The sequence below is a fragment of the Notothenia coriiceps genome, unplaced genomic scaffold, assembly GCF_000735185.1.
Source record: "Notothenia coriiceps isolate Sejong01 unplaced genomic scaffold, NC01 NC01_scaffold00037250, whole genome shotgun sequence".
NCBI lineage: Eukaryota > Metazoa > Chordata > Actinopteri > Perciformes > Nototheniidae > Notothenia > Notothenia coriiceps.
In genome coordinates this window covers 11111860-11135322 of record NW_011369951.1, presented here as the reverse complement: position 1 = coordinate 11135322, position 23463 = coordinate 11111860, and the positions used below count along the sequence as shown (strand labels likewise).

The 23463-nt window shown below is 42.4% G+C and overlaps 1 protein-coding gene across 4 annotated transcripts in view; it reads left to right on the top strand.

The window, feature by feature from the left end:
• robo1 (roundabout, axon guidance receptor, homolog 1 (Drosophila)) overlaps positions 1-23463 on the top strand; it is a 173537-nt gene that overhangs the window by 117273 nt on the left and 32801 nt on the right. For all 4 annotated transcript variants that reach the window (XM_010796292.1, XM_010796291.1, XM_010796290.1 and 1 more), the window contains exons 3-10: positions 8778-8935; positions 13386-13506; positions 14383-14521; positions 14698-14825; positions 19013-19021; positions 19964-20088; positions 20290-20461; positions 22042-22247. In XM_010796292.1, the coding sequence (XP_010794594.1) occupies positions 8778-8935; positions 13386-13506; positions 14383-14521; positions 14698-14825; positions 19013-19021; positions 19964-20088; positions 20290-20461; positions 22042-22247 (1058 nt within the window). The remainder of the gene's footprint in view (positions 1-8777; positions 8936-13385; positions 13507-14382; positions 14522-14697; positions 14826-19012; positions 19022-19963; positions 20089-20289; positions 20462-22041; positions 22248-23463) is intronic.

Below are 23463 nucleotides of genomic sequence, written 5' to 3'. Positions count from 1 at the left end.
CACCAGTTCGGTGTTGTATGAAATCCTATTACACTGTGAAGACTCAGACAGACTAGCACAGTCTAGTAAATCTGAACACAGACAGCAGAGAGAACAACAGTGAGGAAAATAAGTGGACAAATTCTGAGGCAAAGAAAACGGGAAAGAGTTTAAAAAGGGTCAGCTCACCAAAACGACATCAAACCTATGTTTTCACTCAACTGAAGCAGTATTTATCCATGCAGATAGCTGGTTTTATGTCCAGGTTTTGAGATATCAATCCCTGGGATGTCTGCCTCTACCACAACACAACGAAAAGCTCACAGAGTTGAACAATTACATTTAGCAAATTGAAATGCAGCCTCTTTTTCCAGGATCAAATTACTCTGGATAATCCACAGAACAAACTGTCAGCTATTTTTATAGGAATAATTTCTTTAGTAGAAAATGATTCCCATGAGAATGCTTCTTACTCTGAGTTGTGTCCATCTTAGAGTTTAAATAACTTACAGATGTTAGGCTGAGAGACAGTTGTAACCAACGTGCAGACAATTTATAAGAAAAACTAGAAATCATTTTGTATCTTTTTGATTGTAGGCTATTTTGAATGTTATAGTTAAAGAGTGTTGCTTATCATTGGGAGTTTATTCATATACTAGCTGCAAATACATTGAGAATATTGATTTGTCTCATGTCTTCTAGATGGCACAACCATATTTCACTCTGCGTGTATTGTATGAATATGTTTATTCCCCTTGGCACGGTTTACAAAGGGCAGATAACAGAGCCCACTAGCCTCGGTCTATGTTGTGTGTGAGAGGAAAAAAGAGGCAGAGAATGAGAGAGCATTCTCTACAGGTGTAGGTGTGTGTGTGTACTATAGTGTTACATCTGCTCTTTTGTATCTCTTTGCAAAGAGCTTCAGGCTCAGACTGTGTTGTACAGTGAATGGTGATAGACAAGGTTCTCATGTCCTCCTCGTCCCCAGGGAGTAAGGAGTGCTACAAGACTCACATCACTAAAGACAGGCCTGACTCATATGGCTTTGTAACTAAAAAGAAGAGTCCAGCCTAACATGGCTTGCTAAAGGACTCATCATAAGAGCTTCTAATACTATGCTGACTGCTGCAGTGCTGCTATCGCTGAGTCGTCTTTTGTTACAAGGGTTTTGCAAATAAAGGCAATTCTCCACTAGGAAAAAAGTGTCGGTTTACCTAATTTCTCCAGCTTTATCTCCCTCATTATTATTTTACTGCATTGTGAAACTGGATGGAAATAGAATGTAATCCATTGGCAATAGCTCTATGCTGTGTAAAGGGAATATTTTAATTTAACTTGGCCAGTCCCTAATGAGAAAACGATACATGTTTACAGTTACCAAGAAACTTGATTCTGTTTTTCCACAACAGGTAACACACTTGCCTTGAAGTCACTTTCATATGCAGACAGTAGTCTGACTGATCTGTCAAAAGCTGACAAATCCACAAATGGCTTTGTTTTTATCATTACATTTTAATGTGATAATCCCATACAGATGTTTATTACACACTTTGCATTGTGGCAGCAAGGCTTTTATGAGATATTTTCCTTTTTAGAACATTTTTGTATAGCAAGGGAGTCGTTTCTCAAGCTGCGTTTTTTCATCCGACATTCCTGCCTATGCATTCCCAGCTCTCGAAATACTTTTTATTTAAGTCCAACTCCTGCTCACCCAGCACTCAAATCACACAGAAACTGTTTATTGTATAACTATGAGGTGCCAAGTCACTCACTCACTCAGTCACTCACATAAACCCGCCTCCCCGCTGCCCTATGTGCCTTTCGCCGTGTTCGCCAAACGCCATCTCTTTCTCCAAGCCTGACGAGAAGACTTATGACCGTTTAAACAAACACAGGCACTCAATGGCCTCTCTGTCTGTGCGGCGGTGGGGCAAGGTTTCCTTTATGTGTGCGTGTGTGTGTGTGTGTGTGTGTGTGTGTGTGTGTGTGTGTGTGTGTGTGTGTGTGTGCGTGCGCGTGTGTGCGTGCGTGCGTGCGTGCGTGCGTGTGTGCGTGCGTGCGTGCGTGCGTGCGTGCGTGCGTGCGTGCGTGCGTGCGTGCGTGCGTTTCTTCGTGTATCGGATATAGTTGCTGTTGGATACTTATGTGCATGAGGTCTACATGTGTTTTGAAGTGTGTAATATGAAGGATGAAGCACTGAGATTTACCCTCTGCGTTTTGCAGCCTCATTCGGCTGCAGTGAGTGCAGATGTGCTCTCTGCTGTGCCGCGAAAGTCTCCAAAAAGCCATCTGCCCTTGGTGCTAATGCCAGGTATAGACTGTAATCACCTGGCACAGTAAAGAGTAAATGCCTAAACCCCCCTCAACTTACCCCTGTTTCAATCCACACACAAGGGCCTGACTAGTTTCCCTACACAGCGTAGTTTACATTTGCTTTTGTATATCGCTACAGTAAGTAGCACATGTGCTGTTCACTCTCTGTGGATGCTGATCAAAACACAGTGTCAACGGATCTGCAACGGTCGAGATATCTTCAAAGGATTTTAGAAAACATTTAGTTTTTCCCTTTGATCAAATTTCCATACCAAAGCAAGTCAGACATGTTGAGAGAAAATGTTAACAGGCAAAGCAGTGTCTGTATTATGGACTCTTATGAGTGTATTGTTCCGGCCCTGAGTGTTTATAAGAGTTAATAAGGGCATCCTGTCTCCATTCAGTGACATCACTTGTGAATCTGGAGGATGACCTCATGGCATCCGGGGTGTGCAGGTGCAAACCCTAAAGGCCAGTTGGGTAACAGTCTGTCTGATGTTGTTGACATATTTACGGTGTCCACAAAGCGTCTTGCAGTCAACTAAGCACTTAGGCTGTCAATTTTTTTCTTACCAATGTGACTCTACAGATGTGACCTCATATTGAATGTCACGGGTGTCTAGCCAGGTGCTATGGTTTTCTCCGTGATTTACATGTGTATTGTATACATGTAATTCTAATATATAACAACACATTGTGCAGTGGGAAGCTTGTGATATTATTTACAACTTCCTTCAGTTTCAGTTTTATCTCTGTATTTGCGTATAGCTGTGAAGTTTATATCTTTGATCATCTACCTCAGACAGTATTATGCTGCATGGTAGGATCAAGTGTCTGCAGGCCAGGCAAGATGGCATGAGCTCAGAGCCAAGGAACGAGAGCCATATAGAGAAAGAGAGGGGAGTCTGCAATGTCCAATCTCATCTCGCTGGTGGTGGGGTCAGGGGGGAACTGGGGAATGAGAAGGAGGAGGAGGGAGGAGAAGGCAGTGATAAACCTAGGTACAGTAGAAGACCTATTATATCTTCACACCCAACAGCAAAACTACAGATGTACACAATCCAAACTCACACACACTGTACACACGCCCCTGGCAAATTATCCACCTGCAACAGCCTTTTGCAATAGAGTGGCAAGGGTTACAACGGCATGGCTTTGAGCCTTTCTTTCATGTAAGCCGCTCAGTGTGTGTGAGCTGACAGCGAGGTAAGATAGGGGGTCAAATAGCTGAGAGGGGTGAGATAAATTCAGATACAAAGTGAGAGTTGTAGGGGGAGAGAATGAGAGAGGTGTTCGTCCCACAGGACAGAGCTGGAGGCAAGGTGTAGATATAGCATCAATATGGAAGAACTGAGCTGAATAAGGTATATTTTTGCTTATGGCATAAACAACACTCGTAAAGCATACATGTTTGTCGTATGAAATGCATTGGAGGGTTGCCCAGTCAATGTAAGGCTTAGTTTAATACTCATAGATGTGTCAGCTAGTGAGAATTTATGACATTTATCTTGTGATGTGAAATAGCATTCCATTCCCTTTTCTAATATATTCATTTATATTTTGCTGTTATTCAGACTGTCTTCTAAAAAGAGTACATTAATGGAAAAGTAAGAGCTGAGGCATTCAGCAGTTACTAATTCTGACTGTTAGGCGATTTGATATTTGACTTACTGTTTGTTATACTCTCCATTCATCCCTTCTGGATATTACCAGTTTATATTTGATGTCTGACTCCCAAAAGCCTAATATTGTGACAGCTTGTGAAGCAAATGGACTAAATTAAACAGTTTAAAAGAAGCAGATCTACTTTCAGGAAACCAGGAAGAGAGACAAACGGGTAGAGAGATGGATTATCTTTCATTTTTTCTTTATTTCTCTTACCTTACCTTCTTACATGCTGCTTCCCTTAAGGGGCAAGCCATGTCCATTCTGTTCGAAGAAAAAATCTGAAGCCAAAGGCGAGACCCACGCTGTGATCTTTCTGTTTGCAGGATTGACTCCGGGTGCCTTCTGATAAATCTTGAATTCCCTGGTGGGTCTGTTTTTGTATCCTCCCAAAGATTTGCAGGGAAGCTTGTTGTACTCGGTTTAATTTCCTCAGAATAAAGCTCATCTGATCTTCCCACCCAGACTTGTGTGTGGCATTAAATCTTCATTTTCATTAATGTTGGAGGGGCAGAGCGGGAATCTCATTTTAATTTGACATTTAAACATCTGTTTTCAATTTCCTGAGGAAAATAGTGTGTGTGTGCTGATGCCTATGTGTGAGCGCGTGGGTGGACAGCGGGGGTGAAGAACCTGGGAGCTTTCAAAGCACAGAGCAGCCATCTTAGCTGACCTTTTAAAGGAGGGTTTGGATGTAAGAAATGATGGCAGCTAATTGCTTTAGCCTCAGCAAAGAACCAATTTGCTACTGTGATTCTGGCGAGCGATTTATCACACACAGTGGAGTGTGGTTGTACTGGACTTGGCAGGGCCCAACACATGTTTGTCAGTGCAAACTAAACCTCTGCTTTGATAGATATGGTTGTGTTATGCACAGTCAGCCGTTTGTCTTGCATCGAGGCATGTCAGTCAGATGAGATAGGATGTGTTTTGTTCTTGGACTACTGAAAAGAGGATATGCAATGCAGAGTGTATCCCTTTACCTTGACAAAGCGTATTGATATCTGTCCAAGTCCGGATATTCACTCTTTTTCATCCTATCATCAGCATATTTGAGCAAATCCAGGACGGACAAAGAGGCGTCTTCATGCTGGGACCTGTGACTCTGGCCCATTTCCACATATTAAGCCACAAACTGAAAATCTCTCTGTACACACACAAACACACGCACACACACATTGAGTTTGGCCTCCCTGTTAGTAGCGCAGGACATATTATCTGCTGGGGGACAGCTGCAGGCTCACTAGAGAGACAGAATGGTAGAGTAGGCTCATTATCCCAAACACAGACACAGACCACACTACACACACACACACTTTCAGGAGAGCACACATTGTGAGAGACTCTTTATCCCCTTTTTTTCCACCAAATGCTGGGTCCTTGAACAGAATCAGCTAGGGAGGCAGGCGAGTGGGGCCTTATGCAGTATGTATACAGGAAGGAGGGATGCTGGATGTCTTATTTAAACCAGGGGGGCCAGAGGCAGCCGGTTCTACCACAGCTCCGGATCTGACAGGGCTTCTGGCGGAAGAGTTAGGGCTTTGTGCCCCATCCAGATCTGTGTCCGTCTGTCTCTCCTACAGACTGTCTGGCTGCCTCTGTCTCTCTCTTGCTCATTTTGCCTTTATCCCAGAGGATTTTTGTTTTCAACTACGCAGATGTTCGTGGCTGTCTGCTGCGCTACACTCAGCTGTGTTTATAACAAAGAGGTGTTGGTGTGGAGGAGGATTGAGGGCAGCGAGGTGAGGGGAGCTAGTGCTGCTAAGGAGGGGTGGAGGTCACAGCGCTGTGGGTGTAAACACTGGATGATGCCAGCTGTCCCCCGGGCCTCCAACCAGTCAATACAGCATCGTTTTTTCCTCTTTTCCTCCCCACACACATCCCTTTTTATTTTTCAGAGGGACAGATGCATCTGCATGTTAGCTGTGAGAGTTCCGGTGAAACCAGCATGGGAGGTAGAGACCAACTGAGAGGAGACCATGTGCACTTAATGTCACCGTTAAAGTTACTCAACCTGCTCAACCAAGCGTTTAATGAAAGCTTTAGTGAGGCACTACAAACTGAATTCTCTCATGTGCTCTTTAACTTTTTAGTGTAAACACTCTTGATCAACAGGATATTGCTCAAACATTCGGAATCAATATCTGTATACTTTTAAGAAAAAACAAGAAAAATAGATGTGTTGCACGCTAACAAAATGTGCATAAGTATAATATGAGTATTATATTGACCCCCTTTGATATTCAAGGGCAACTTTTGCCTGGATACAGAGTGTTTCAATTGACCACTCCAACAGTTGCGTCTGATATCAGGCATGACAGAAGTGGAGACTGTTTAATCAAATGGAGCTGGTGCTCTAATGGATCGGATGTTTAGTGTTTACATTTGCATTCCTGGATGACTGTATCTGCTTTTAACAAATGAGCTCACTCGCATCACAGCTGCACCGCTGAGTTTGAGTTGGATCAGAGTCAGCGTAGAACATGTGTGATCGTCATTCATGTGTTTACAGCACACTGCATGTATATGTAAATATATTCCTTCAACAGAAAATCAGACCTGTTCCTATGCTAGGTCATTTAGGGATGGTAATGTCACAGCTGCATGTAGGAAGGTGTGGGTGGGAGTATTCAGCAAAAGAGATATTACAACCCATCTGACTCCAAAAGCAGGCTCCTTTTGAATTGGACTCCTACTCCACGTTACAAGAAGCAGAGAGCAGTATCTTGGCTCAGCAATGTCCAATTAAGTGCTTAAAGGGTTTAGTGAGGAATTTGTTGGCTGTCGGTAGGTGAGGGGGTCCTGTGTTGAGCCTGACTTTGATCTGTGACTGAGGTGACTTTAGAGCAAGCTGAGGAGCGTGAGACAATAGACTGGAAAGGTTTTATCCCTTAAACACAGGCACAAGCATACATTTACTTTCCATACATACAAAGGGATAACCAAGATTGCTGACCTTGCATACTTTGTGTGTGGCCTGGATTTCAGCTTGAAATTTACAAGCAATATTTTCGTTGGTTTTTATATGCTTGTGCAGTAAAGCTGTGGAAGTGATTACTGGCACGCTGTCTGCAGAAAGTATCTGGTGGCTTCTTCTCTCCAGTTTAGCTATAACAGAGTAGATAATAATAATAATAATAATAATAATACATTTATTTTGGGGGACGCCTTTCATATCACCCAAGGACACCTTACAGGGCATAGGGGCAATATAGGGAACAATTAAAACAGTGGATTTAGTGAAGTATCAGCCAGGGTAAGACAAGACAAACAACAGGAAATGGACTATATAAGGACACAAAAGGACACAGGGTACAGTTTATAAAGAAAATGCCAGTTTAAACAGGTGGATTTTGAGTTGGGTTTTGAATGTTGCTATGGAATCAGACTGTCGGATGTGTAGTCGCAGGGAGTTCCAGAGTCTGGGAGCCGAGCAGCTGAAAGCTCGAACACCCATGGTTTTGAGGCGAGAGCTTGGGATGGTGAGAAGATATGGAGTCTAAAGATGTGCTGTTCCTTTTCCCCTTAGAAAAAAGGCTTGCATTGATCTGTTTTGTTGCTACTACCAGTTGGTAATGATGCTGAAGTAATATTCTGAAGAGGCAGGCACACAAGACTAATGATTTTAGATAAAACAGGTTTTGTAGTTTTGCATTTACCCCCAATTGAATACCAGAATTGCTCAGTACATCTCTTTAAAAACCTTCACCTTCTTTTCAGTTTCATATTTGTACCAATAAATCAGACCTAAGAAGGTGTGGATCTCATATGTTGGATAATGAAAATCCATGGCCGTGTCATATTTTTTAGAGCATTTCTCCAGGGAAAATCAATGCAAATAAGAATCATATTATAGCAAAGACCTTAGCAAGGCAGCAATGTTTGATTGGATCTAATGTAGATTTGTATCTATTCGAATATAGCATATGAGCGCAACGGATGTAAATATGGACTGTCAGGGAGAGATGAAGAAGTGATGATGGAGAGGCCATCATCATTGTGCACTAAAGTGTGTGTGTGTGTGTGTGTGTGTGTGTGTGTGTGTGTGTGTGTGTGTGTGTGTGTGTGTGTGTGTGTGTGTGTGTGTGTGTGTGTGTGTGTGTGTGGGGGTGTGTGTGTGTGTGTGTGTGTGTGTGTTGTGTGTGTGATGTGTGGTGTCTGTGTTAAGGTGTGTGTTGTGTGTGTTGAGGTGTGTGTTGTGTGTGTTGTGTTGTGGTGTGTTGTGTGTGTTGTGTGTGTTGAGGTGTGTGTTGTGTGTGTTGTGTGTGTGTTGTGTTTGTTGAGGTGTGTGTTGAGGTTTGTGTTGTTTGTGTTGTGTGTGTGTTGTGTGTGTTGTGTGTGTGTGTGTGTGTCTGTGCATGATTACATGAAGGTCGTTGTGGCTCAGTAAACAAAGAGGAAGGTCATTGCTATTAGAGATGTTGATGTGCACAAATATGTGTTCATCGTTCTGTTGTAAAGCTTATTGTCAGAAAGGTTGGAGAGACAACAGGCCATTAAATACGACTGTACAAGTTGTTATGAACAGTAGCCTATACATATCTTTTATACATAGTCTAAGTCCATTTTATATCCTGTGAACACATTTTGGCTTGATTGTTACTGTTTTCAATGGTGCATTAAATCAATATGTTTACTTAGCATTTATTATCTGTGCGGAACTCTGTGTGGAAATGGGCTGCTGTTTTACAAGCTGCCATGGGCTTTATTAATGTTGCAACAGCTTAAAGTGTCATTTAAACATCTATATTTTTTATATACTGTTTTCCCTAAAGGAGTATTGACTTTCTGTTAAAAGTTTCATTTCTGTTTTCTTGCAGTTTTACGTGATGACTTCAGACAAAACCCTGCAGATGTGATCGTGGCGGCAGGAGAGCCGGCGGTCCTGGAGTGTCAACCTCCCCGTGGACATCCTGAACCCACCATATCGTGGAAAAAAGATGGAGTAAACATTGACGACCGAGATGAGAGAATCACTGTAAGAATCTTTTTTTGGTGAAGTTTAGTGACTTTGTTATTGCTCACACGTAGGTTATCCTATTGATGCCTGAATACTGCTTTGTATGTAACGATGGTGTGTTTAAATGTATGAGATAGAATGACCCAGTGATGCAGGTCAAGTCATTACCAACACTTCAGTGTTTGCTGAAAGATTGATTTGTATGCCTCATTATTCACATATAGCAATTACTGAACCCAAAGCAGCCTATTTCGGTGGCAACAACCTTTAATGACTGTTTCACTCCCTCAGTCAGCAGCAGTGCATTGATCGGGGATGGCCTGCTGATGAAATCAACTAGGGGAAGCGTTGTAGTCAGCAGCAGCGCCTGCAGAAATCCAAACAACTCTTTACATTTGATTTGCAACCAAACCACCAATTATTCGGCTTTAATTAAAACAACAGCACAGCCGGCACTGCAGCATCAATCAGCTCTACATGCTTGCTAGCCTATGGTCTGAAATAATACCTGCTCAAAATGTCTAAAAAAAACACAACTTGGGAACACAGTTGTTTTTGTTGAAGAGACTTAGTTGCATCTGTTAATGCTGTTTGGACGTATGCTTGAGCGAATCACAGTAAAAGCTCTGACTCAGCACTCCAACACAAGCAGGTGTTGAGGAGTAGTGAGCTGAGTGTCTGATTCCCATTTTCCTGTAAACCCCACCAGTTCTGGCTCCACATCCTGCAGTTCTTTAGAACTCAAATGGTTTGGCCCCCAAATGCTGACAATGGCTAACTTTACAGTTGAGTCAGATAATGAATACAAGGTACTAATAAAGATGTTCCACTCTGTATGCCTGACATGCAGTGCTGAAAGCCAGCCTGGGCTGGTTGTGCTCAATACATTTTCATTACTGGGTAAGTTGATTCAGTGATTTATCGCTGTTGGCTGTCTTCATCGGAGCACTGTAAATGATCGAACACAGTTTTGCTCATTGAGGGCCAGTTGAGGTTGCTTGCATTGAGCACTGAAAGCACATTTTACTCATAAACAGTGTGAGTATTCTTCCTCTCTGTTTCTCTCTAAGCTGCACAGGCAGGAGATTAGGAGTCCAAGTCTTGCCACTGATCAACATAATTGAAAGAAACAAGCGCATAATCTAGTTTAACAAGAATCAAATCATATTTGTCCCCGAGTTAAGTGAGTAGTTACTGATAAGCACGACATCTCTGCCACGCAGTAACCTCTTATGGCCTTTCTATATACTGTTTGTCCTTTTTCTTCACATTTGGATCATGCATGTATTATGTATTTATTGTATTTACGCTACCTAGCTGTGCCCACTGTTACACTTTAGCTTATTGCATCCATTTTTTACACTCTGTAAAATAAAATATAATCATCTTTTTAATATTGTTCATTTAACTAATGACAAACTAGCTCATGCTGTTAGTGTGAGAGGTATTTTGGGGACAAAGCAGCTCTGGTTTTACTTATATTACTCATGTAGTGTGACGCATGGTTCTTGCGCACATAGCCTTTCCCATAATTATATTTTAGTCCCACTGAATACAACACATGTTCACACTATTTATTTAGTTTATAAATCATTTCTGCAACAACATCCATCCTACCCCCTGCATGGTGTAAGTAAAGACTTACTCTGTGTAATGTTTATGTGATTTTGTGCACTGATGGGTGGAATCCTCAGAGTAAATGTTGTTAACGCGGCTGCTGTGAGAAAGGCTAAATGACTCAAAGTTGTGTCCTTGTCTGCAACACTGTTTGGTCTGTTGTGGAAATGAAAAAGGCTCTGATGGATTTAAATTAGCTACTTGGACCAGCTGGAGTTACTCACTGTAAACTTCCTGTCAAGCACAAACCTCACAAACTGAGTGTTCCCAAATAACCACTTTTAAAGTAGTGCTAGACGTCATACATGATAATCTAAGTATGAGTAATCAACTATGGTGACAGATGGGAGTCAGGACTGTCTCCTGTGTTAAAAGCTGTATTAGAAGTAGAGAATCATGATGGGAGCAGTTAGTCTATAGTTATATTTCATTTGTTGTGAGTGACTTGAGGTCTGTAGAGAGCAAGCAGAGGGGGGGGATCTTTATAATGTGATGAACAGCTGAGCTCGTCCAAGGGCCCCCCCCTCATCCAGCCTACATTGTTGTGTTTGGTTCAGTTCATTTCTCCAACCGTGCAACATGCTGGAGCGTGCAGTTTCCTCGGTGATCACTGGTGATCAGAGCGAGCTCCCAAACTGTTTACTCTTTGAACTGTACTTTACTGGGATTGGTCGACTTGGCTTTGGTGGCTGCAGTGCAAAGAGAGACTCAACTTCAGAGAAAGGCAGACACATCAGAACAAACTTTCCTGTTTTTCTATCTATTTTGGTCAGCTGTGTGTAAACATCAATGACATGCTGTATGCCATCTCACATGACTGCATGTGGGGTGGTTATGAAAAGGTTCCCACTGAGCCATAAAGAGTGAGGTAGCGCTATCAGCCTGTAATGCTGCCGTGCCACTAGCAGCAGCTGGCCGCATTCCTCTCAACTTTGTCAGACAGGTCTTGCAGGAACTATGAATAAAGGATAAACAAACATATACAGGAATATCTAAGCCTCGACCATTGTCTGCTTAGGGCAATTTGACATCACAAAACAACCAAAATGCAGCACATTGTCCTCTCCCTTTGTGCAATAGTTGTGGTTAATTATCAGCCTGGAAAATAGGACCCCTGTGTACCAACAGAATGCATGCTGAATAGAGGCTTTTTTTCATTATCAGCATTGCCAAAACACATGAGACAAAAGGCAACAGGATAAAGCCATCTCCCGTACTGCAGAGATAATTCTCAGATTGTTGGGGCTTTTAGCAGCCTGTGTGCTTTGCTGTGTTGGATAATGCATTTGCAGAAAAAGAAGGCCGCTGCTGCATTCATTTACTTGCTCTCAGAGTCCCTGCTGCTCTGGCACTTCAAATATGCCTGTGGAGAATGGGAAACTGCCACACAGAGGTAGGAGTATGGATAGAGTGGACGGGGCCTTAAGTGGATCCTCATGTTAAAGCCCTGTGGACCCAACGGTACACCCCCCTCTTTCTCTGCTGTATGGTCTGCCCTGACCTTGGGCCCTTGTGAGTGTCACAGTGTTTTAGCTGCTAAGCCTTTCCTCAAACAAACAGTAACATAAGGATACTTCAAACCCTTCCAGCACCACGGGGTGCCCTAAATAAGCCAACCTTCCACAGCCTCTTCAAGTCCCTATGCCCTCCTGCTTTACCATGAATATTAAACATGGAGTAGGGCTGAGGAATGCCTCAGAACCTGAAAGATATATCCGGTTGCAAAGTTGTCCTTCAAGTATCTTAGACTCAGCCTGGCGTCTTTATGAAAAATAAAACGTATACACACAAGTGTGTCTGTCATATGCAAGTGATAATGTGGAATACAGTGGTGTAGATTTCCTGAGGGGCATCATGGATCACAAGCGAACACACATGTAAGAAGGGCTTGGGTTTAACATAGTAGTCACGCATTTGCAATATTGTGTGTCAAGCTCTCTGTCAGAGGTACTCTAATGAGGGTATCGATTACATGCTTGCAGGTGGTGGTCCCGGGTCTCGCACGCTGATATGTGCATTTAAAACCTAAATCCCCCATCAAGGCAAAGAGATCATTGGTGCACCATTCTATTGTCTGTCTCTGCGCTGACTGGCATGGTTGTGAGCTGAGAGAAGGGCCTGGGGGGCTGTGCTGGGGCTGTCTTTCTGACTGCCTGAGAACAAAGCACCTCCTCTGGCCTGTAATCAAAGCCCTGGGAAATAACAGACATGACATTCACCTGGACAAACACACATTCAGCGCTGGGTGTGTGCGCTGTTCATGTTTGCTTGAATGTATGTGTACTTGCTCTCACTTGCAGTTGTATGCACACACGGGGTAAAAATCAAGAGGAATATTCTTTAAAACGTTCCGCAACATATTAGACAAAGTGTCCTGAAGCTCTTTGAGGCAACTGGAAAAGTGCTCACAGTCCTGCAGAGCCTCAGGTGTTTCCTCAGGGATCCGCATTTGTGTCGGATTGGAAAAGTGTTCTTTGGCTCAGCTTACCCTGAGGAGGAACTGACCGACTGATAGAAATAATGACTCCAAGTGGTAGCTGAGTGCAAAAATAAAAAAATGGGCTAGAGAGAAAGTTCAGTTTGTTCCCAATGCTCAAAAGTCCAACAGTTCAGCACCAAGCCATTATGTGTTTGTGAGTACATTTCATATTGGTGTTGTAATGATCTTTTGGTAAGTAAGTGCTCACAGACATTCTTTAATGCAATAAGGACATGTTTTGTAATGTTTGAGCTGTGCTGTTTTATTTGTTCTGTGTCAACCACAGGCCCACTGTGTCTCTCAGACTTTCATTTTGCTGTTTTCCTCTCAACGATAAGCCTCTCTCCTCTTACTTTACTGTATTCCCTTTAGATACGCGGAGGGAAGCTGATGATCACAAATGCCCGGAAGAGCGATGCTGGGAAATATGTGTGCGTTGGCACAAACATGGTCGGAGAACGTGAAAGTGAAATAGCCGAACTCACAGTACTTGGTAATAAATCTTCTTTTCGAATATCTTAATCTGTTGTCCACATACAAGCAACACACATGTCATACACATATACACTCTTGCACACACATTCACACACTTGTTTGTCTGCATTGAGAAACAGAATCCAGATGTTCCATTCCATTGTCTATCTCCCAGGGAACTAAATGGTGTCACTGACCTTTATCAGATAAAGTGTGAGCTGACCTCCAATCTCACACTTAACTATGAGTCCCATGCTGGCCCCAGCAGTGTGTCTCCTATGACCAGCTGCACCCTATTTCATCATGAATGACCTCCTGTGTCCCAAGCAGAGAGCATGTCCAGACTCCTGATTTTATCACCACTTGTGTTACTCCCTATTCCTCTTCTCCTCAGTGAATCTGTCAGAAAGAGCAAGAACAGAGACAATTTTGTAAATATAAATAATTATACTGAAATAATACTGTCAGGACTTAAGCAAGGCCAGCTTTGAGTCTTTTTGTTTGTCCCTTTGCATGAGAATACTATGGTTAATCATAAACCAACCTGGTTAAAGTCTGATGGACATTGTACATTTTAAACTGTCATTAACCGTAAATTGTTTATTACCTTGTTATATCTGTATAAAAACTAAATTAGTAAAAATTAAATACTAGATTATTTCACATTATAACATCATTTTCATTACAGGACACCTCCCAGGACCTAAAACTCAAACTTCAAAATGGCTATATTTAATTGAACATCTAATTTTTCTCTTGGCTCTGAAGCCTAACTATAAATAAAAAAACTAAGAATTGCAAAAAATATAACTGGTATAATAAGTACAAATATTTTTCATGTAAAACTGTTCTTTGCTTCTTTTTTTTTTAAATGTCTTTGCTGCAATCTATGCAGAACGTCCCAGCTTTGTCCGTCGCCCAGGCAGCCAGGTGATGTTAGTAGACCAAAGTGTGGAGTTCAGGTGTGAGGCTCGTGGCGACCCAGTTCCCACCGTGCGCTGGAGGAAAGACGATGGTGACCTGCCCAAAGGAAGGTATGACTCATCAACTGCTCCCCTTTCATCACAAAATACCATCCTCCCTCTCTTTGTTAGATTCAAATACATATTTGTTCAGTGTCATCAGATGACGCATGATGCATTAAGCCTGCTTATACACAGTTTTGGTTTATATGTCAACATTTGATACATGGATATTCGTTTTAATCCAGATATGAGATTCGTGAAGACCACACCCTGAAGATCCGTCGTCTGACTTCAGCCGATGTAGGCTCCTACACCTGCGTGGTCGAGAACATGGTGGGCAAGGCGGAGGCATCGGCCTCGCTCACCGTCCACGGTAAGAGAAAATACTGTGACCACCATCACCCTGTTCAGTATTTTCATTTACAGCCCCTTGGACAGCTATTCCTGGTGCATTTCTATTTTGGGTAACTGTGAAGCCTGATTCAATTGCAATTTAGCCCAGCCACATTGCAATGATAGTCTGCAGCTTTACTAGTATCGGGGCATCACTTTCACCTATTCTCTCTCAATTAGCTGATTGATTTCTAATAAAAAAGAAACGCAAAAATCCATAATAGCTGTATAGTTGTGCACATGGGAGCTCAACAGCAATCGATTTAATTTGCCCTATACAAGTGGCATTTCTCCGGAGGCCTGTCTTCCGTCATGTTTTAAGACATACAGTACTATTTGTGAACCTATGGAATATCTGTGCGTTTCCTGTGGCCCTCTCCATTGGACTTCTTATTAACACGGTTGGAATATAAAGCAGCCGGTCACAGAGTGTGAACATTCAGAAAGAAACCATTCAGATGAACTGGGGGCTGGGATCACCCCTAAACCCTCCTGAGAATCAGAGGAACACAGGGGGCCTTTTAACGGCAAACTAATGGGAATGTAGGGAGTCGGGTGAGGGAAGTAAGGAGGAAAGCAGGGGTAGGTTGAATGTATGGGAGATAGGGACAGTGAGTGTGTGGGTCTTGGTGGCAGCTCGCCACTGATGCAGAACAGGTTGGGAAATGGGGCTGGGGGCGATTGTGGTGAAGAGTATAGAGGGGGAGAGAGGTTTCTGCGGTGAGGTCAGTCATATTAATGTCACTCCCAGCAGTTAACACAGCAGAGATATAAAGAGACAGGGCAATTTGATTCCTGTGCCAACCCCCACCCACAAAGACAGATACTTCATCTTCACATGGCTACCCTTTGCAATTATTTCTTCATTTTCTCCACAAGACAGCAATCTTTAGATTGGTTTGAAGAGCAAGATTAGGCACACCTGCCAATACATCCATCAATATATCTACCCCCCTTATTGCCTTTTTTCACTTCCTATCCCTGATGAAAGCTTAGTTAATGAAAGGGAACAGCCTCGATGCACAATTCAATAAGCTGTTCTTTTAGCTTTGTAACATATTTGAAAGGCTACAACCTCCCTTGTCCTTATAGGAAATGAAATGTCTTGAACTCAGGCCTACTCCCTGTTGCCTACATGCAGAAGTAAGGCACTAGCCTTCTTTTCACTCATTATGCCTTTCAACCCCCATGTTATAAGAAATAGATAGACATAAAAACAAGAGTAAAAGCACCTAAATCAATTAAACGTTGGTAAACAAGGACCTCTGCTATAGATTTAGGAAACAAAAATGCCAATTCTTTCTTGGGGCGTAAGTACAGGTTAGAGGCACAAGATGAATACTATGAATTCTTATTATACTCTTAGATTGGATGGACAGCTGCACTTCCAAGATTTCAAAGTTCCTAGAACCATCTTTTCTTCAGATCCCTGAGTTGATCCAGACCAGGACATGAGGAGGCCGTCTGTGGGCACTGAGTAGTCCAGCTAATTAAAGGCAAGCAGGCCACAGTCCCACGCCCGGAAATGACATGTTTCTAATTACAGATGCGGGCACAGAAAAGGAAAGAAAAGCCCGGTAATTGTAGTTCTTCAGAGGCCAAAGCAGTGAAACGATGTATAGGTAGTAAGATCCCGCTGTAGTGAAGACAACAGTGATGTGGCAGCAAGAGTCTAGTTTGTGATTTTAGTGGTCAATGCATAAAGAGGCAAATAAAATGGCAAGATTGCTGAGTCCCTGCATAGTAGTCAATGAACGGCTCAATAATATACTGTCTATGGAATTGGTAGAACACCACAAAATGGGTAATCCAATATTCAAGGCCAAAGTGTAAAAATAATATAATAATTTTGTAACTTTTTACTGCTAAATGTGCAGTAACTTGTTAAAACCAATGGAATTACAATCACATTTGTATTCTAAAGAGAAACTGGTTGGATTTAGAATTCCTTCCCTGCAGTTTCATTATTCAATCTGCTTATCATTGCAATATGGTGTATGTAGTGTATAACATATTTGCAATGCACATCTCACAATTTTGGAGTACCGGTAATTCTAAGCAAATCCCTTTTATGAGCTGCACGTTTGTGAGATGAATCCAGCTCTGTGTGGACGGAGGGGGCTTTTCACACCTTCCATGGTCAGATTGTCAGTGGACAATGTGGACATTGTGGAAGTGGTGCCCTGGGCTATTTGTCTTTCAACGTGCTCTGCTCTTGTAACTAACTTAATCAGTGAATTATTGTCTTACACACGTTTGTCAGTCTACTACACCTCCTTTGGACTTATAAATATGTCAAGTAAAATAGTTCATTGATTGATGGAAGAAACGCATAATTGGCTAAGTCACCAGTGGTATTTATAGTTTCATCGTAAAATCATTCATCTGAGCCACATGAAAAAGTAGCAGTGTGAGGGACTGTTCAGCTGTTAAGTCTGCTTAGTTTGTGCGTACACTGGGGATTGTGTGTTTTGAAAGACTTAAAATCAGGCAAAGGCATTTTGTTCTGGTTCTGGTGTGGTTAGATAATGTTTATAGAATATTTTGTTCATTAAACTTCAACAGCGGACTTCCACCATAGGAATGTAAATACATTGTTTTAGACTGCAGGCCTATTGGACAGTGTTCAGAAAATCAACGTGTTATTTTTCCTCAGCTGGTTAAGTTTGCTATAAGCAGTGATTTATGTGTAGGAAGGTCTTGAATGGAATGGCAGTCCCCAGAGCAGCGTTGCTAATAACCCATGTAAAGGGTCTGGAAGGAGACTTGGAACTGGTGCCAAAACAGAGCGAGGGGGAAGAACTTTCCTGTCAGCCAACTGCATGCTGTTGCAGTGATGATATATACCAAAACCTGGTTGGTTGCAACATATAACTGATGCTTTGTATTGGTCTACTCTATCTCTGTTTCCCTACATTTGATTAAACCCAACTGTTGAGTAGACTTTCATTGTGTATTAGAACAAATTACCAGAGAAGGACGGGCATTTACAGCATGCTACAGAATGATTAATATTAATCATGCATGCTTTCCTACTCGTGTTGATGTGTCGCACTGAACAGCAGCAAGGCTCAATTGAATCTCACTGCTGTGGTCTTTGTTTCATAGCATGCCTCCTATTGGGCTGGAGGTCATCATGCTCAGTGTGTTTTTCCTCAGTCGCTCTGATCAGCTTTTTGATAGAAACTCCCTTCTGCCCTGTAAGCTAGCGGAACAGTCCACAGAAAGTAGCCAGGTCAGATTTAAGACTCACCTCTGCCTCCAGGTCCACAGCTGTGATCACAGCAGGATGGGAGAGGTAGGGTTACCTAATTAAAGGCTTAGACACACATGAATGGATGTGTGTAGGTGTTGTAGAGGGGCTTGTGTGTTTGTGGGTGTGTATGTTCTCATGATTGTCGCACACAGATAGCAGTGAGCGTCTTTTTCTGGAAGCGCTTGATGCTAGTCTTATCTGCATTTTAAAGGCCAGCATGGGGCGGAGGGAAGGGGTGGTCATTACTCTGACAGACAGCGTTTATGTTTCCGTGGGAGCCGTTGAAGCAGACAGATTAGATAAGGTGAGTGATTGGCCAGGGGAGATTTATGGCCAAAGAGTGACAGTTAACATTCACCTTGTGGTTTTACGAACCAGCCTAACATCGGCAAGGCTGTGTTTGAGGGACTGTGAGGCAGCTGCTCCTCAGGATGCTCCAAACCTCATTAAGGGTAGAGGGAAAATCACCTTAGACTATATCTGGAAATCAGTGGAAAAAAGTCAACAAAAAATTATAATTGCAAAAGAAACATCTGTCTTGTGTATTTCATTGTATTCTTTGTGCATTTTTTTGTCATTTAGTGTACCTAATCCAACCTTTTCCTGTCCTTGAGTCACTAAGATTAAGAGGGATGATTAATCAAATGTTTTCATTTATGTCTGTACATTTGTAATTCATTCTTGATCACTGATTATAATTTTGTATTGCTGTATATCACATTGTCCCTTGGATTTGAGTTGAGGTTGAAATATGACATATCCTTGTTTTATAAAAAAATAATGACATGATTGTTTGTACCCATTGACATCACATTGTTATTTTCCTTATCTCTCCTCTGTATATTTCATGCTGTTTTATTATTTATTTATTCATCTTGGGTTTTGTTGTTGTGTTTTTGTTTCCTTTTTAGTTGTGTCTGGTAAGTTGAAATGTCACCCGTCATCTATTCACCGCACTGACAGAGACAGGAAGCTGTCACAACCCCCCCCTCCATCCTCCTTCCATCTCTTCTCCACCCTCCAATCAGCAATCATGTTTCTGTTGTCATGGGCAACAGTGACAAAAGGACATTAATGGGTAAAAATATGCTCAGCTTGGGCCTCCAAGGTAAAGCGGCATCATTTCATTCTATTATTTCCCCCTTTATGCTTTACCAAACAGCCCATTTTATTCATGGACAAATTATGTCTGTATTCCAAATGACAGCTTTCAGATTGCCTTTCTTTATGTATAACACAGCCCCTGCAGATAACACATTAACATATTAGCAGATTTATGATATTTTAGCAGCAATACAGAGTGAAGGTGTAAACTGGCCCTCCTCTGAACCTCTGCACTCAGGCTGTGTCCTTGCATGAATGGCCTATTAGACCAGCAAGGCCTAATGTCACCGCAGAGCTGCATGGACGACCTTGGGCTAGAACACCAGACTTAGTCTGAGATGAAATGTGTCATTAAGATGCATGGATACTGCATTCTGGTTGATGCCTGCACTATTGGAAGGTGTCAGCATGGACAGATGGCTCAAATGTATTCCTCATTTCCATGTAAATTTTAATGGTCCATGCCCTTGCCCATGCAAATGAGGGGGCATGGGAGTAACTGTTGTTTTCTCTATTCATTACATCTACAATATGCCTGCATTTTTAATATAATCAGCAAACTGGTTAATCTGCTGTGCACACACTGTGCAAAGTTTTGAAGAGAGCCTGAATTCAGTAGCTGTAGTCAAATGCCTTGTGTCTTTCATTCAAATATTCAAATGACCCAGACAACTAGTAACTGTTATATTATAACTATAATAATATACTATGGTGTGTTTTATATTCAATGGCTAACCATTCTCATGTCTGTCCTGCAGTGCCACCGGCTTTTGTGGTTAGACCAAGGAACCAGGTGGTGGGGGTTGGCAGAACCGTCACCTTTCAGTGCGAAGCCACTGGAAACCCACAGCCAGCCATTTTCTGGCAGCGGGAAGGCAGTCAGGTAAACAAACTAAACTACAGTAAACGTTTCCATTTCAAAACACTTTGTATACATGTGTAGAACCTGCCCATACTCAAGTGAAGCTACAGAAATAACTTATTTATGGTTGCATGCATATGTCTATTTGCCTGTCCAATAAACGTATTCTTGCCAAATATCAGTTAATAAAAGTCTTACTCTATGTGATGTTATCCCCCACAGAACCTTCTGTTCTCCTACCAACCTCCTCAACCATCTAGCCGATTTTCTGTAACTCAGTCTGGGGACCTGACCATCACGGAAGCCGAACGCTCAGACATGGGGTACTACAGCTGCCAGGCCATCAACACTGCTGGCAGCGTCCTCACCAAGGCTCTGCTAGAGATCACTGATGGTGAGCAACCTCCTTTGAATCCCAGTTTCTGCATACTGTACAGCAACGTCTCAAAGGGAATTAGAGGAAAACTGAAAGCAAACTTGAGTGGATAAATATCGGTATTTCGTATAATCTTTGGCTCATGCGGATAATGCTGTTCATCTGAACTGCTGTGGTCTTGCCGTAGAGCATATTAATATCCAAATTGAGGTTTGTGAGGTTCGGTCTGGCCTGTTCAATGTGTTCCTGTCAGGGGGAGAGACTCTCTGGTGCCTGTGCACCCAGACCATGGCTCAGTATTTGGCTTTGCTGGCTTCACACTGGCTAATGTCTCATTCGGTATTCCATTGCTGGCTTGCTGCTGTCGACCGTTGGAAGACTGTGGCTGTGTGGTGAGGTCTGGATTGGGTCCTCTAATTACTTTGCTAGCCAATCCCTGTCAGCCTGGTGGACCAACCTTGGCTTCATTTCCACCATTCCCACAGAGATCTGGGCAGCTATTATTTTGTCGATGACACACCTAGATTCATCCCTTAATTTACCAAATATCCTTCTTCATTTCAGGCCTACAATGGTATGCTCCATCTCTCGCTCTCTCTCCTTTTCTCATTCTGTTATGCTCTCTGGATAATAATGACAGTTATTAAAGTGAGAAGGCCGCGCTGAGGCCACTACTTCTCCGCAGGCAGATCTAGTAATTACAGGTCATGCTGACAATGTTTTAGTAATTGCACCATCCCCGGCAAAAAAAAAAGCAGAGACAAAGCGGCCCAGAGATTACCACAGCATGGTTCTCTGGATCTATCGCACATACAAGCCTGTTTTGCCTTTTGCTGTGAGGTATTCATTTGATTACTCCTCATGAATGTTACTCACTTGTTAATTATTGGGGCTGACAGCAATGGTTATCAATAGCGCCATGAATGAAAATAATGGTACAGAGCAGGAAAATGATGACTCAGATGCAGTAGAGACAAAATAAAAGTTACAGTGCTTTTATTTAAAGTTTATCTCGTATTCCTTTTTTCTTGTCTGCCCATTACAGCCTTTCTATTTCTGTCAAAAACAGGCTACATCTTTGTTTTTGTGAGTACTGGATGAAAATACAGGGTTTAAAGGCAGGAAGGAGGAGTTTAAACACCCTCATGCTAATACCATTGTATGTTCTTTTGGGGGGATTTTTTCTCCCTTGTTTTGTGTTTTATGGCTGGGGGATGGGCCAGGGGATTGTTGGCTGCCAGTGTTCATATGGGTAGTGCCAGGCATCTATTAGAGCTGCAGCGAGAAGACTGAAGTATCTTAGGCTGTTTCATATTAATTACGCTGCTTTTATTTGGCTAAGTTCGACTCCTGCTGCTGAATGATTAGAAGATTGTTTCCAGTTCATAAAATTGGATGTAATTCCACTTGCACTACCCTTACAGTGTTCACATGCTAGAACATTGCTACACGCTGTTTGGCAGATTATATGCCTTTTGTGTCTTTTCTCTCACACAGGCTGGAGTTAATTGTCTGAATCTGTTGTCCATACTACAGCACATGAACACCTTCACAGTTTTTCTCCACCTTCCACATGATTGCTCATTTTCCTTCCACAGTTGTGTCAGACCGCCCGCCACCAGTTATCCGGCAGGGCCCGACCAATCAGTCAGTAGCTGTGGACGGCACAGTCATCCTCAATTGTGTGGCAACAGGAAACCCCACCCCCACCATTCTGTGGAGGAAGGATGGTGTGTTGGTGTCCACACATGACTCCAGGGTCAAACAGCTGGACACAGGCGCATTACAGATCCGCTATGCAAAGGTAAGACACCTGCTGTCACATGTATAAACATGCTCTGATCCCTTTCTACCATTAAGCAAAGTAAACACTGTGCACAGCGCCCAGTACTGTTCTGTGGAGTTCATTTGTAATTTGACTATGAACATATAAACTTGCCTTACTATCGAAATATTAAAAAATATATATATTTGACCAGCTTTAATGTCTTAATCCATTCAAATAAACTTCAAAGTTGTCCATATTACATCCATAATGTGATGGGAAAACCCCTGCTGGTTGGTAAATAAAGCTTGTATTCCCTGCCAGGATCCAGCCCTCAGTAGGCTGTCAGTCAGTTGTCGCGGGTTTCAAAATAGAGTCTGTGAAGTTGAACAGTCTGTAGTTCCTGTCAGTCAGCAAGCTAGCACAGTGGGTTTTATGTATAATTGTGTGTGTGTGTGTGTGTGTGTGTGTGTGTGTGTGTGTGTGTGTGTGTGTGTGTGTGTGTGTGTGTGTGTGTGTGTGTGTGTGCGTGGTGGCAAGCTGCTTGATGCTGAACACACTCATAGGCAGAAACAAGTAGGGGGTGCTGACGTGTCTTCCAGATGGAGGCGTCACAGGGTCAGAGGTGGCGTCAGTTTGCGGTGTTCTGATGAATGCTGGCATGTCTTGTGGTGACAGGAGCGGCAGTATGATTGGGCCGCCAGTGTGAGGCAGGCAGGAGGGGATGCGTCTGAGCCCCTCTCCTGCTGCAGCCCAGTCCGCAGGCACTTTACATAATGAACTTGTCATTTCTACCTGACAACATTTTAATGAAGATGTTTTTGATGCGTGAGGAATGTATTTTATTAATGTCGCCTGAGAGTTATTATTTTTGAATTTTAATACATTTTCTTACTCACCAGATTAAATACACACCTTCAGGGTCATTGGCAGGACATGTTTTCAATTATTCCCATTTTTTTGTTTTGTTTACACTCCCTAACGGTAGCATTTAGTGTACTATGCATTCCCAGAAAAGCAGAAATATTTTTTAAATGCATCATTTTAAATGCAGCATTGCATATTGTTGGTGTTTTGTTTAATAGCCTGTTGGCAAGCAGACCATTCAAAAATGTTTTAACCTACTTCAATCGAAAGGCAGTGAACAAAATTAATTTTTTTTATCTGGATACAAAAAACACGCGTCAATCCAATATTCTTTGACACAATATGTTTTTCAATTTTCTCAGGACCTATTGCACTCAAAGGCCTAAAA